The 14,449-nt window shown below is 33.7% G+C and overlaps 1 protein-coding gene and 1 long non-coding RNA gene across 4 annotated transcripts in view; one reads left to right on the forward strand and one right to left on the reverse strand.

The window, feature by feature from the left end:
* LOC108528750 (uncharacterized) overlaps window positions 1–5,546 on the forward strand; it is a 6,298-nt gene extending 752 nt beyond the window's left edge. Inside the window, exon 2 of the long non-coding RNA XR_001885288.1 lies at window positions 2,985–5,546. This is a non-coding gene — a long non-coding RNA (uncharacterized LOC108528750). The remainder of the gene's footprint in view (window positions 1–2,984) is intronic.
* A 3,437-nt stretch (window positions 5,547–8,983) lies between these two features.
* ZNF711 (ZFX family zinc finger ZNF711) overlaps window positions 8,984–14,449 on the reverse strand; it is a 25,984-nt gene continuing 20,518 nt past the window's right edge. For all 3 annotated transcript variants that reach the window (XM_017870739.1, XM_017870737.1, XM_017870738.1), the window contains exons 7-9: window positions 13,985–14,032; window positions 12,194–12,337; window positions 8,984–11,693 (exon numbers count right to left, since the gene is read on the reverse strand). In XM_017870739.1, coding sequence (XP_017726228.1) covers window positions 10,516–11,693; window positions 12,194–12,337; window positions 13,985–14,032 — 1,370 coding nt within the window. In that variant the 3' untranslated portion in view covers window positions 8,984–10,515. The remainder of the gene's footprint in view (window positions 11,694–12,193; window positions 12,338–13,984; window positions 14,033–14,449) is intronic.

A 14,449-nucleotide genomic window follows, 5' to 3' on the forward strand; every position in this document is an offset into this window, starting at 1 on the left:
TCACGCCATTCTCCTGCCTCAGCCTCCCAAGTAGCTGGCACTACAGGCGCCCGCCACCTCGCCCCACTAGTTTTTTGTATTTTTTTAGTAGAGACGGGGTTTCACTGTGTTAGCCAGGATGGTCTCGATCTCCTGACCTCGTGATCCGCCCATCTCGGCCTCCCAAAGTGCTGGGATTTACAGGCGCGAGCCACCGCGCCCGAGCGATTATATATGTACAGCTTTTTAAAACTGACGTAAAAAATCAAATGAACTAAAAACTTTTGAGTATTTTTTTCTCTTGGAATTTTCTGTTTCCATTATTGATATATAGTGGGAATTAAGAAATTTTGGAAAGATTCATACATGGGGCAATATAATTGATTATTTAAGCTATAATATAAATATAATTTTTGCCCCACAAAAGGAAGATTAACATTAGTGATATACTAATTTTATTTATTTTCTTGCCTAGCTCAGTAGTTATTGAATGGTTCCATTCAAATTTTCCAAAAAGTTTCCCTTTTTCTAAAGCAGGTAGCAAATGTCATAGACAATTATGAAGGCAACTGGAAAATGGAGAAGAGGCATGTTTCAATAGAATTGTCTTGCAATCTTGCATGTGGTACTTATTCCTGTGGATTTTACATATATATATATACACACACACACACACACACACACATGTATATACGTGTGTATATGTGTGTGTGTGTGTGTGTGTGTGTATATATTAATTAGGATTTAGAAAGAAGAGATGCTTCTAGCTTCCTCACTAGATTGTAACATCCTCCAGCTTTAAATCCCACAGTTATAGTGAGGCTGCTGAAGAATACTTTAAACATCATATACTCCAATATTTACTCTACCTTCTACAACATCCTCCAAAATGGCCAGGTGACATGACCTTAGCATCTTTTAAGTGGTCCAATCCATTGCTAAGGGGACTGATTATTGAAACCTTCTTATAAAGGAATGAGAGCTACTTCCCTAAAACTTTCACATATTGCTCTATTAAGTTTTAAAGTAATTATCATCAAACAGGGGGTATATAGTTGTCCTTCAATATCCATGAGAGATTGGTTCCAGGATCCCCTGCAGATATCAAAATCTGTACATGCTCAAGTCCCTTATACAAAATGGCATGATATTTGCATATAACCTATGCACATCTTACTATATACTTTAAGTCATTTCTAGCTTACGATACCTAATTCAATGTAAATTCTAAGTACGTGTTATACTGTATTGTTTAGGCAGTAATAACAGTAAAAAAAGTCTGTACATGTTCACTACAGAAGTGATATTTTTCCTGAATATTTTCAACCCATCATTGGTGGAGAACCCATGGATACCAAGGGCCAACTATATATTCCCTAGCACAGTTGCTCTCTGCAGCAGCAATTTTGTACCTTAGGGGACATTTAGCAATGTCTAGAGACATTTTTGGTTTTCACAACCAGAGGGGTGGGTATTATTGGCATCTAGTGGTTAGAGAACTAGGATGCTGCTGAACATAATACAGTGTGAAGGACAGTCTCCCACAACAAAGAATTGTCCAGCCCCTAGTAAATAGTGTTGAGGTTGAAAAACTGCTAACAGAATGTTCTTGGGTTTTTTCCTAATTATATACTCCTACACTGGTTCAAGAGATTCTAATAGTAAGCCACTGGTAGGGATTATGGGAATGTGTGATATCCTTCTGGTGAAATGAACAGAGAAAAGTTTGAGGATTCTAGTTCTCAAATCATACCGATCTGACTTAAAATATTGTGAAAATGACAGCCTTTGACTTCTTATGACAAATTATCTACCTGTCAAACTACTGAGGTACTAAAAGTAGGCAAAACTAAATCTATGGCTATTAAATAAAGAAATGGTTATCCTTGTGGGGTGGATACTGATTAAAAGGAAGCATAAGGAGGGATTCAGGGTCTTAATAATGTTCTGTTTCTTTATCTGGGAGATGGTTGCGTATGCATGTTCAGTTTGGGAAAATTCATTTATTTGAATACTTATGTCAATTTTTTCTATATGTTTATTATACTTCAATAAAAGCCTTAAAATGCTTAAGTATACCATGGTGAGCAATAGACAAATATACAAATATCAATCAAGTATTCTGCAGAACCTTTTGAAAAATATTTAAAAATTACACTTCAGACGTATAGTTAATAAAATTAAACATCTATTAAATAACTTTTAGAAACATCTTTTGGTTGAATAAGCTCAAATATTTAAGTCAACAAAAAAATCCAAAAAGTTTCTTTAGCGCTGAAGACCTTCTTTAACTACAATCCAGCCATCAATCTTTTAAGTATGGTTGTTATCATCAATGAAAGCAACCAATGTTTAGTAATCCCAAAGTAAAAATAACCGCATTTAAACTCTGAAATGTTGTTTTTGTCAGGTCATTAATTAGCTGAAAATTACTTACTACTAATTATCAACCCATAGAATTTAAAATTTGCCAAAGATAATTTGATGCTGAAAGTTAAGACTGAGAAGCAATTGCTGCTACTAACCCTAACCACATGTGTCCCAGAGGTGGCAATATGAAGACCTGCCAAATAAAGGGTCTACAGAACAGTAGACGCTACTCCTCTCTCCAGTAAAAATGTGCAGCAGTAAAAATCAAAATTGATATTTGAAGAATCTATAGATACTGATAGCAAGGTCAGAATATATTTAAATGCATTCACAGATGAAAATCCATATTTACTAAGAGACAATTGGACATATTTAAACTCTAAATAATACTAAGAAGGAAATCAACTTAATTCTCCTTCACTCTTAAAGTCATTTGAAACATACCATGACTAAAGGAAGAAAGACAAATCATTGTATCATTGAATATATGTATAAAACAGTGCCACAAAAGTGCAATGCATGTCCTTTTGTTTTATACATAACAATTTAAATAATTTTCCATAACTTTGCATACAGTAACATTGACTTTAATTATGAACCAGTTGTAAGATAACCTTTTTTTTTTTCTTTTCTAGCCGTGAATGGATCCACTTCAAAGTATTACAACTCAAAGGCGTTTTTGTTTTGTGTGTGTGTGTGTGTCTGCATTAGTACCTTGTTATTTTTCCATCACTAAAGGCCAATCAGAATTTGGAACCATGCTGCTAACCCAAGAAATCTAATGGAATGAATTAGTTCTGTAGATGACAGTTTCTTCAGCCATTTGTGAGACCTAAATCTTTTCTGTAACACTCATGTATTCAGTATAATAACATATTAACTGAAAGAGGGACCTGCTTGTTTAAAGTTTGATTGCAGACACCGTAGAACATAGCTCATTATTTTTCAGATAGGGTGCCTCCTAGATATTGAACTAATTTGTTGGGGTAGAGATTTTACAAGTTATGCCATTAGAAGATTTTCTCTGATATTATATGTGCAGTTCAGTCACAAGATGAAATCATGGGGTTTTTTTTTAAACAAAAAAAGATAAAATACAGTTGAAGCAAAAAATAATAGCTAGTATATAATATCTGTCTACAGTCCATATTTGCTTTTCACACTAGGCCTTATGACTAAAAGATATGCTTTATTCACACGATTTTCACCTGTTGGAGAGATAGCTAAGTCAAAGGTGATGATTAATTTCATTTAGTAGGGAAGTGGAATAATATCTTTTGAAATAACTAAGTCCACTAAATTATACAGTATGCTATTCTGGTTCTAAGTACATATTAGTCCCTTGGCAAATCTGTTCTTTTAAAGCATACCTTCCCCAAATGAGCCTACCTGCTTCTTAAAAAACATATAACACAATATGGTAGTAGTAGGTGGAAGGAAGGTAAGTTTTTTCATAGTGGTATGCAAACATATCATTGAAATATTACATAGATATCAAGACTTAGGGAATAAAAATAGCAACAGCGAATACTTGATAGATTTATCCTACTTGGGAGAAATATTTTGTAGCAGAGTATTTAGTATGCTTAGAAGTTGATTTAGCAATTGCGCTTTAATGACCTTACAAAGTGAACGTAAGTGAACACAAGTATTTTTTCAATGCAAGATGAGTATGAAAATTTTAAATTTCAACCCATCTGGCTAAAGTTAAGACTTAGCAAAAATTAAAATGTTGCCTTTGTCCAAGTATAGATTAAGGCAACAAACATATTTGGGTATGTAATTTGAAGTTTTGAACTGAAATATCTTTGCAAGTATCCACATAAAATTCCGCAATGCCTTATAATTATATTATAATAATTATGCATTATACTAAGAAACCATTAAGAACAGTTGAGGCACTACACTAAATCAAACAATAAATGAGGAAAAAACTTTTAATGTTCTTTTCTAGAAGTATTCAAATAGGTCTTGATATGAAGCTAAAAGCCTCATTTATATTATCTTAATATTTTGGATAAAATGTTAAGCTCCATAACATGAATTGATACAATTCCAGTTTTATCAATATTTTGTGATAGAAAATGTTAATATTCTTCATGAGCTATACAGTCCTTACATTTTTTTTCCCTTGGTGTAGGAATAACAGAGGAGTTTCTCCTCTGCCAACAATTCATATATGTAACTGTAAAAAAAGTGTTCTATGTTATGCACACATTACAAATAATATAAGGGGAAGTTTTATTAGCTTAATAGGAAACTGTTATTATTAAGGTTTAAAAATGAGAACAGGTGTGAGTTTTCCAAAATACTTAAAAAAAAACAGTGTCCAAAATTCGGGGGCAGTTAAGGAGTCATGCATGGAACTAGAGGTCACTATGTTAAGTGACATAAGCCAGAAACAGAAAGACAAACATTGCATGTTCTCAATTATTTGTGGGATCTAAAAGTCAAAACAATTGAACTCATGGATATAGAGAGTAGAAGGATGGTCACCAGAAGCTGGGAAAAGGGGTGTGCGAGGGGAACTGGGGATGCTTAATGTGTACAAAAACTATATAGTTAGAAAGCATGAATAAGACCTAGTATTTGATAGCACAACAGGGTGAGTATAGTCAATAATAGCTTAATTGTACATTTTAAAATAACCAAGTATAATTGGATTGTTTGTAACACAAATAAATACTTAAGTGGATGGACACTCAATTCTCCAGGATGTGATTATTTCACATTGCATGCCTGTATCAAAATATCTCATGTACCTCATAAATATGTACACCTATTATATATCCACAAAGATTTTAAAAAGTAAGAAGTCAGCACTTTATTGGTTCACTTGATCCATGGATAGTGAATTGGGGTCATAACAATGTCCTTATCATACTTAACAGTTTTTTAAATTGTAATACAAAATGTGATGACATAAAGAGCTGTTCTATATATTTAAATTACTACTTAAATATATATCTTTTCCAATTTGTGATTAAGATCAACAGAGGTAGTAGTGATAAATTTCCCTCTCATAAGTTTCACACTGCTTATCTCTGAAAACTTCAAAGTTGTCAGGTGAGGAGTGCCTATTTACCTAATTTCTATTCCAGTATGTTTTCACTTTAGATTTGTCACATAAAATGGAGACTGCGCAATGACATGCAAAGTAATCTGTTTATGTGTCTAAATAAAATATGTGAAGTATTTACATGGTTTGTGTGAAAGTCCAAGTAGGAAATATGCAGAAGGATTTTTAGTTTAGCTGTATTTTTTTGTCAGGAAATTATCATCATGTGAATGTTTATGTTGGAGCTAACAAGCATCACTCTCATTAAAAACAAAAGCAGAAAACTTCCTTATGTGGACTACTTTAACATAGTTCAACCTCCAGTTGAAGCAAGTTTCTTCTTTAAATTAGAATTTCTTTGCTTTCAAACTGATTTCTAAGTTCCATAACTCACTTGTTCCATAAAACATTCTTCCCATCCTTGTAATGGTGCTTTTGCTGCCTTACTCCTTCTTAACATAAAGGAACAAAATAAAACTTTAAAAAACTTTCCATCTCACTGCCCAATTTAGATCACCTTAACAAAAAGCCATCATCACACCTTTCCCATTATTGCAATCTACAAAGATGACATGTTTCTTTTGAAAATATTAATTCTTTTGAAAGTAAATAATATGTTGTGAAAAGGTTTCCTTATGAGGTACATCTTCCCTACCACATGCCAAAACTACATTGACTGGATTTCCATAGTACTTTTTGTCCAGTTAAAAAAATATGAAGTATTTCATGCACAACTTAGGATATATGAAATAGTACATAGAAAACATTTAAATAAAGGAAGTAATAAACAAGTGCATCTTTCTTAATAAATCATTTAACAATATTTAGTCCTGAAGAAGACATACCTCAGAATTGTTTTACGAGAAAATTAGATAGCTAGGCAGTCTTGGTATTCTTAGATTGGCCTGTCACAGACAATGAGATGTTGTTAAGTTCATAGCCTTTACACTTGGTTTCCCATCCTACCACATTAAAATAATTATTTTTCAAATTGAAGTATATGTTCCAGAGATCCTTTATGTTGGAACAGTGTTTCCAATGTAATGCTTTGATTCTGTAGTTTGTTTGCTAACAGTGTTGAATACTTATAATTCATATGTGCCAAGATCCAATAAGGCAGACAAATGTCTTTAAATGGGAGAAAATATAGGCTTTTTGATCTAGTTCCCTAAAAGAGTCTGATGAGCCAGCCATGTCATGATGGGTGAGTGGCACTGGAATCTAGGATAAGAGGGTTTTGGAATCAGATGGGAGGTGACTAGGACTTACATTATAGGTTAAATGAGATAGTGTCAATATTGTCAATTGGTCCAGATTTTAAAATGGAGGAGAGTTCCCTTTGGAGTAGTTACTTGGGTAATGCTCAAAGAGAAAGGCATAACTGAAACAGGCAAGCGACACATTTTTAGTTTGGGACATCTAATGCTATACCCTTGAAGTTACAAATTAGCCAAGTTCTTCTGCAGGACCTTTAGGAATCTAAAGATCCCTCATAACAATATCCAGTTCTTATCCAGGATCCAAGACAATAAGAGATCTTTCTCAATCAATTCCAAATTTACAAGTTATAATTCTTTTGGAAGGACAGGGTGGAGTTGAACAAAGTTGGGAGATTGGGAATGGTCTCAAACCAATTATATTATAAGGTTCTGATCTAGTCCTGCAGCTTCTCTAAAGCCTTATTAGTTTAAAAAAAATCGTACTGTATGGAATACCAAGTCTAGTCAGCTTTTTCTTGGTTCTCACAAGGGGAAGTTGAAAGAGTTAAATCAGATGATTATTTTGTCCCTCTGCCTTCATAGAAGACGAGTCATTTCCCCCGTGGAAGTAAGCATGTTAAGAATTGTGTTGTATCCTTCAAAACTTGTTGCAAAGACGTCTGGGATTTGCTACAAATTAAACCAGTGGGGGAAGGAAGCATCAAAATAAGCTAATCAGGGGTAAGTGGATGAAGGGATAAGTGAGGAAGAATACAAATGAAACAAGATTGGCCATAAAGTGATAATTATTGAAGCTGGGTGATGGCTATATAGAGGTTCATTATATTTTTCTATATGGTTTTCTGCAATTAAAGGGATATATATCTTTAAGGAAAGTTCAAGTTTCAAACTAAACTTGAGGTTGTCCTGTAAGAGACATGAACAGTTGAATTTAAGGGCCCTATCTGGGTAAGAGTTCCCAAATACTATCTTCTCCTTTATGGCATAAGCAATTTAAAAGTGACAATTGGATAAATCCATCTACACATATGACCCTGAACTGTTCTAGAAAAATGATTTTTCAGTAATTCCCAATTTTTTCTTTGTCTTGTGAAGGTACTTTGACTTACAGATTTACATTTTTAGGTGGCATCTGTTCTGGTATGTAGGAAAGCATTATGCCAGGAAAATCCGTATTTTAAAGACAATATTTTGTTTGTAACATGGGCTAAATTCATATCTGCTCTACCTGGGTTGACATTTTCTAAGCCAAATATACATATAGAAGAAAATCCATATACTTTTCTCCAGCTCCACTGTAACCATGACAACTAGAATAACCTCTTAACATGGCTGCATCGTTCAGCTCCTCTACATTTCTTAGAGCNTTTTGAGATGGAGTTTCACTCTTGTCACCCAGGCTGGAGTGCGATGGCGCAATCTTGGATCACTGAAACCATCTCTTATCACTCTCCCTTGCTAACGATTGTCCAGCCAAAGCTTGTTGTATCTCAGGTTGTTTGCATATGCAGGTTTCTCTGCCTTGCTCTTCCACAAGATCTGGCTGGCTGCTTCTTGCCACTCATATCTCAGCTCTAATGTCATGTCCTCAGTAAGAATTCCCTCTGTCCACTCACCCACAACTATCTGTTTAAGCATAGTAAATAACATGTGCCAGAATTACAGCAGGTGCTTTTATCTACCACCTTATTACTCATATGGTGGCAACACATGGGAACTTAATAGGAATGCAGAATTGCAGGCCCACCCCAAATCTATTGAATCAGAATATGCATTTCAGCAAGTTCCCTAGGTGATCTCTACAGACTTTAAATTTAAGAAGCACTGGTCTAACATGTGAGGCTGATATTTCCTTTTCTGCTAGTGATTAATAATAATTAATAATTCAATTGACAAAGAGTCTTAACCATGCCATATATATAGAATTCTATGAAATGCTCACTGAACATAGAAAGTTATTTTTATGCTCATTTGCAGAAATCTTTGCCAAATACACACATCAATACTTTTCCTTTTGAATGTATATTGGGAACATAATTAGATGTATTCACTGCTCAGGATTGTATCATTTAAGCAAGTTAAGAACTTTTAGTTTTCTCTATAATATGAAATCTAAGATCTTAAAATGGACACTTTTATTTATAGTTATTTCACTATGATTTTAGCAAATAACATACATTCTTAAGAAATATGCATTACACAGTCATCATAACTGTTTAAATTCCTAGTTCATGTTGTTGTTAATGAACAAAATTCAGCAAGACATTAAAGAAAGGACCAATCTGCCTAAGATAAATCTGAAGTGAAGTCTTTTAATACAAAATATTGCAACTTTAAATAAACTCATAAAACCATGAAGTGCAATAAATGCTTTTTATTGTATGCTCATTTCAATGAGTAACATTTAGAAATAATAAACCCACATAACAGTAGCGATCTTATTTTACAGCGTGTACATCATTTACAGCCACATAACACAGAATTTTAGTAGATATTCCAAATTTAAATTCTGAAGTTAAGAAAGATAAAAAATTTATTCTCAAGGAACTGATTCTTATCTGGTGCAAAAACAGAAAGGTGAACATTATTTGAAACACAAAGCCACAATATAGCATGAAGTAAAATTACATTTTAATTATGTTGAACAGCTGAATGTAAACATGAAGCAACTAAAACTTAAAAGTACATATCATATGCATTACATTTATGAACAGGATTTTCATAAAATTTCCCTAAACCAGTTTTAACATTAAGTGCCATTTTGATTTGCAGCATGCTAACACAAAGCGTTGTTAAAGGGATGCATATTTTAAGTTTATACACTGTAAACTAAATATCCACCTCCAAACTCTATTGGCAGCATATTGCTCTGTTTAAATACTGCATAAACACTGCCTCGTATTGAAAATGCATGTTAATAATATGGTATATAGATTTTAAAAATCAATTTCAATAATGGCATAAAATTGCACCTTTAAACATTAGAGCAAGTAAGACTAGAACAATCATACTTGCTAAGACTGTCCTAAAAAAACTCTAGACATTATAATATTTAAGAAAACTGTGTTCTCTCAATTTAATCTTTAGATCATTAAGAAATATAGTGCTGATTTTGTTTGCAACGCTAATGTTGCATCCATTTTCGAAAGCCACGTTTGACTCAAATATACTTTTGTCATATATGCCATACTGAACAACAATCAACTTGAACATCAGAAAAAAAGGGAACTTTAATCTTTATAGACTTCACCTTAGACCTCAGCACAGAATGCTATATTTTAAGTATCCTATCCTGTGATAAAATATTAACAGCTCTGAATTCTTTTTTAATAGTACTGAATTAATCTAACCTGCTTTCCAGTTAGTTTTCTTTTAATGAATACACAAAACTTTTGTTGTTTCTGGAATTTAATTTCCAGGTACAATATAAAACGCTCAATGACTAAGTGACTGATGAATGACCACATTTTGTCTCCCCGCCCCATTTCTAAAATTGCATAAAAGTGGGTTTGCTTGCTATAGCAAAGCATCGCTAAACTCAATTATGTATTCTCTTTTCAGAAACATTTGTATCTAACATAATCAGCCAAATAAAGTATTTGTCTTTGCTTTTCCCCTCTGTAGTTTAAGTATGCATATAATACTATTACATAGATACTTAAGAAGTTTTTCTGTGACCATTCTATAGTGCTTCTTAAATTCTTTAAGTAATTTTCAAAGGGCTATGAGATCCCCCCTGAATTCAAATATTTTAAGATCTTTAACACAAAGAATGTAAAGTCATGGTTTAGTATCAAGCTTTGAAACCTGGTGAGACAGTTAGTGAGAGTTTTCTCCCAAGTAGCATATCATATCTCCTAAATAGCTTCTTTCTTTATATTGATCTTATTACATAAGAGCCTCTTTGTGGTGCCTCATAATATGCTGATTTTTTTCTGATGGTCTTCGGAATCCCTTCTTGCAGAATTCACACCTGTGTGGATAGTCTTTTGTATGTATCGATATCACATGTCGTTTAAAGCCAGATGCATCTGTAGTGCTGTATTCACAATACTCACATTGGTAAATCTTCCTTCCAGTATGGGTCTTCATATGTTTTTTGAGCTCATTTTGTTGTCTGAATCCTCTCTTGCACCTTTTACATTTCAATGGCTGATCTTTAGTATGAACTGAAAGGATATGGCCACTAAGAATAAATGGATCGGATGTTTTAAAGTCACAGTGCCTACACTGATGAATCTTCCTACCCTTATGGATATCACTATGCTTTTTGAGCTCAGAAGGACGATGAAAACCTTTATCACAGACCTCACATTTGTGAGGAAAATCCTTAGTATGAACAGATATGATGTGCCGCTTAAGGTCACTTGAATTGGTGCTCTTATGGTCACAATGAGGACACTGGTGTGTCTTATGTCCTTGAAACAAATCCAGATGACGTTGAAGCTCCCTCTCATCACCAAATGCTTGGGGACAATGCTCACATTTGTATGGCAAATTGTTACCATGTTTAGACTTAATGTGAGTTTTCAGATTTGATTGATCTGCACACCTGAAAATACAATACTGACACTGATATGGCTTCTCACCAGTATGGGTTCTCATATGTTTCTTGAGTTCAGAAGGATGTCGAAAACCCTTCCCACACTCAACACAAACATGAGGAAAATTCTTGCTGTGAACGGCCAACAAATGTCTGTTTAACAGTCCTTGTTCTGCAGTTTCATAGTCACAGTATTTGCACTTGTGCATCTTCGGCTCCTTGTCTCTTAAAATAAGTTTATTGGAACTCAGTGGACTAGCCTCTCTGTATCTTCGTGTGTATTCTGTAAATTCATGGGTTTTGTCGACTTTGTTTATAAGCTTATGGCTTTCTAAGTGGTTATGGAAACTCACTTTCTTGTTAGTTGTAAAGTCACAATCTGTACACTGATATTTTTTTCTCATTAAATGATCAGGATGATTCTTCATGTGTCTTTTTAAGAATCCCCTGGATTTAAACTTTTTTGTGCAAATATGGCAAGGGTACACTGTGAGGGGCTGTCCATCAGGACCTATTATAACAGCTAGATAAAGAAAAGAGAAAGTTGTGACATTTGGTCAGACTGTTTTAAAGTATTTTATAACAAAGGTGCCAAAACTAGATGGCATTCACTATGTGAAAACTATACTAGTTGAATAAAATTCTGTAATATAACAAATACATAATAAAAGCAATTCATGCAAAGTAGCTCACTAAAAAGTAATGAGCAGCTCTCTACTATGAACCACTCACATGTCAAAATGCAGTATCATATATATTTTGAATACCAAAAACAGGTACCCTTTATTGTTAAACCAACCTGAAAATTCTCTGTAAAAGTATCTTTGGAATAAAGAGCAAACAAGCATAGTTTTATTAAGTACCAGTCACACAATATGAAAACAAAACCAATTATCTATAGCATACACAAACAGGTACGTGGAGAGTAGAACTGCCGTGTAAACCACAGACATTTTTCTTTGGTGACAAAAAAATACTTCCACATCTCAAATAATTATAATATTCATAAAGCAAAGTATTTACCTGTTTGCCACTGCCTGGTTTCTCCCCTTCTCCTCTTCTTGGCTTTTTGTTTAAGTACTTTATTTGTATTAATGCTGTCACAAATTTGAAGGTACTGTGCTGCTGTACTACTTCTGCTTTCTAATGCTGAGTCCAAAGTATTTCCTGGAAAAAAAATTGAAACCTCATTAAATTACATACATTTATACTTTTTTTGGTTCTGTTGGATGAGTTACTATAGATGACGTGACACCAAGTTACCACTGTGGTAATAAATTTCACAAAGTATATCCATCTTATGATTCTCTTTCTCTCTCTCACTCTTGCTCTCTCTCACTCACAAGTAAAGACATATATGTGTAAACACTTTGAATAGGATATCATGTGAAATTAACTTTAATATATCTCAGTTTGATCATCAATTAAATTTAAAATATCTCAATTTTATCAGGAATAAACTGATAAGATGAATGTAACATAAGAAACTGGATTTGGGCTGGGCATGATGGCCCACACCTGTAATCCCAGCACTTTGGGAGGCTGAAGCAGGAGGATTGCTTGAGGTCAGGAGTTTCAGTCCACCCTAGGCAACATAATAAGATCCTGTCTCTACAAAAAACAAATTAGCCAGGCATGGTGGCATGCACCTGTAGTCCTAGCTACTTAGGAGCCTGAGATGGGAGGACTGCTTGAGCCCAGGAGTTCAAGGTTGCAGTGAGCTATGATTGTGCTACAGGACACCAGCCTGGGTAACAGAGCAAGACCCTGTCTCTTCAAAAAAAAAAAAAAAAAAAAAAAAAAGAAAGAAGGAGAAACTGAATTTGAAACAAAATCTTGGCATCAGACCAATTTTTTTTTTTTTAACTAATGAAGGCTGATGAAATTAATTGAAAAAGAAATGTAGATATATTAGTGAACCATTATAGTTATGGTGACTATGTGTAATGCATAAAAAACAAAACAGATCTCTTGTAGATATGCTTCAGAATAATGTACTTGATATAAAGAGTACTACATATTAATATTGATTTTAGGGGTTAACATATGGTAGGCAATTTATTGCAATTTCAGTGTGATCAGTGCATACATTAAAAAGTACTTAATAAAATCCTAGTTCTCAAAAATCCGTTGTGGTTTTATGCAATTTAGCTAAAAAATGTAGACGTACAAAACTGTCATGTTAACTTATATGCTGTGATCTATACTTCTCATCAATTTCTCAAAATCAGCACTTAAGTTTAGAGAGTCAAACACTTCCCAAGGGTAGAAACAGAACAATGACACGTTATCATAAGAAAGTATCTCCTTGCTTAAGAAAACTTAACAAGAAGATCAACTAGAGAATAACACTATATAGAGTCTATTAAAACTAAAATAAAATTAAGCTGACACATGGGTTTTATATAACAGTTATATATAAATGCACTGGTTGCCATAGAAATTAAGAAAACAGTTCTGCCCCGAAAAGAACACTAACAAGGGGTTGATATCATGAATAATTGTTACTTTTCTGTCCAAATAATTTCTATTTTATTTTTTCCATAGCAACCTGTTATGGTCCATGTGGTAAACTGCCTGATGCTTAAAGTTTGAGGGAAATCTAAATTGAACTGCATTTACAGATTAACACACATTATGTCCACATATAAATTAATTCCTCAAAGAGGCAAACTCCTATTTAACTAACTAGATTAGGTATGATTAAGCAAGTAAGAGTCCAACAAATGTGTCTGTAGACACAAACTTGTTACTTACCAAGCAGTATATAAAGTCAGACCTTTAACTCACATCTCATATACAATGCTCTCTCACCTGATGTTTGACAATCTTCATATCTTCGGGAGACTCTTCTTTCATCTCCTTAAAAAAAAAAAGACTAATTAAAAACTGATATGCTAATTATAATGACTACTAGTGGATCACATCTTAATCTACAGAATCTTACTTTGCCTACCATTCCTTGGGTTAAAAAAAATTGCTGCGTTCTTCCACTCCCATAGGTTAGATAATGTCACATACTGAAAATAAGGGCTGCTGTCAGCATCCTTGGAATTGTCAACATCTAGAACAATTTTACTTTTTAAATGAAAACTGGGTAGATATTTCTGCAGTGTACCCCCAACTTTGAAGATGCTCAATAAATGACTGTTGAATGAATGAACCTTTGGAAGAACCAAGTTTAGATAAATTAATGCATTTGAACATCAAAATTTTTCAAAGTAAAAAGTATACCTGGACCATCTTGTACATTACATAGGAATGAAATAAAATAAGACT

The sequence above is a fragment of the Rhinopithecus bieti genome, unplaced genomic scaffold (assembly GCF_001698545.2).
Source record: "Rhinopithecus bieti isolate Rb0 unplaced genomic scaffold, ASM169854v2 scaffold_5885, whole genome shotgun sequence".
Taxonomy (NCBI): Eukaryota; Metazoa; Chordata; class Mammalia; order Primates; family Cercopithecidae; genus Rhinopithecus; species Rhinopithecus bieti.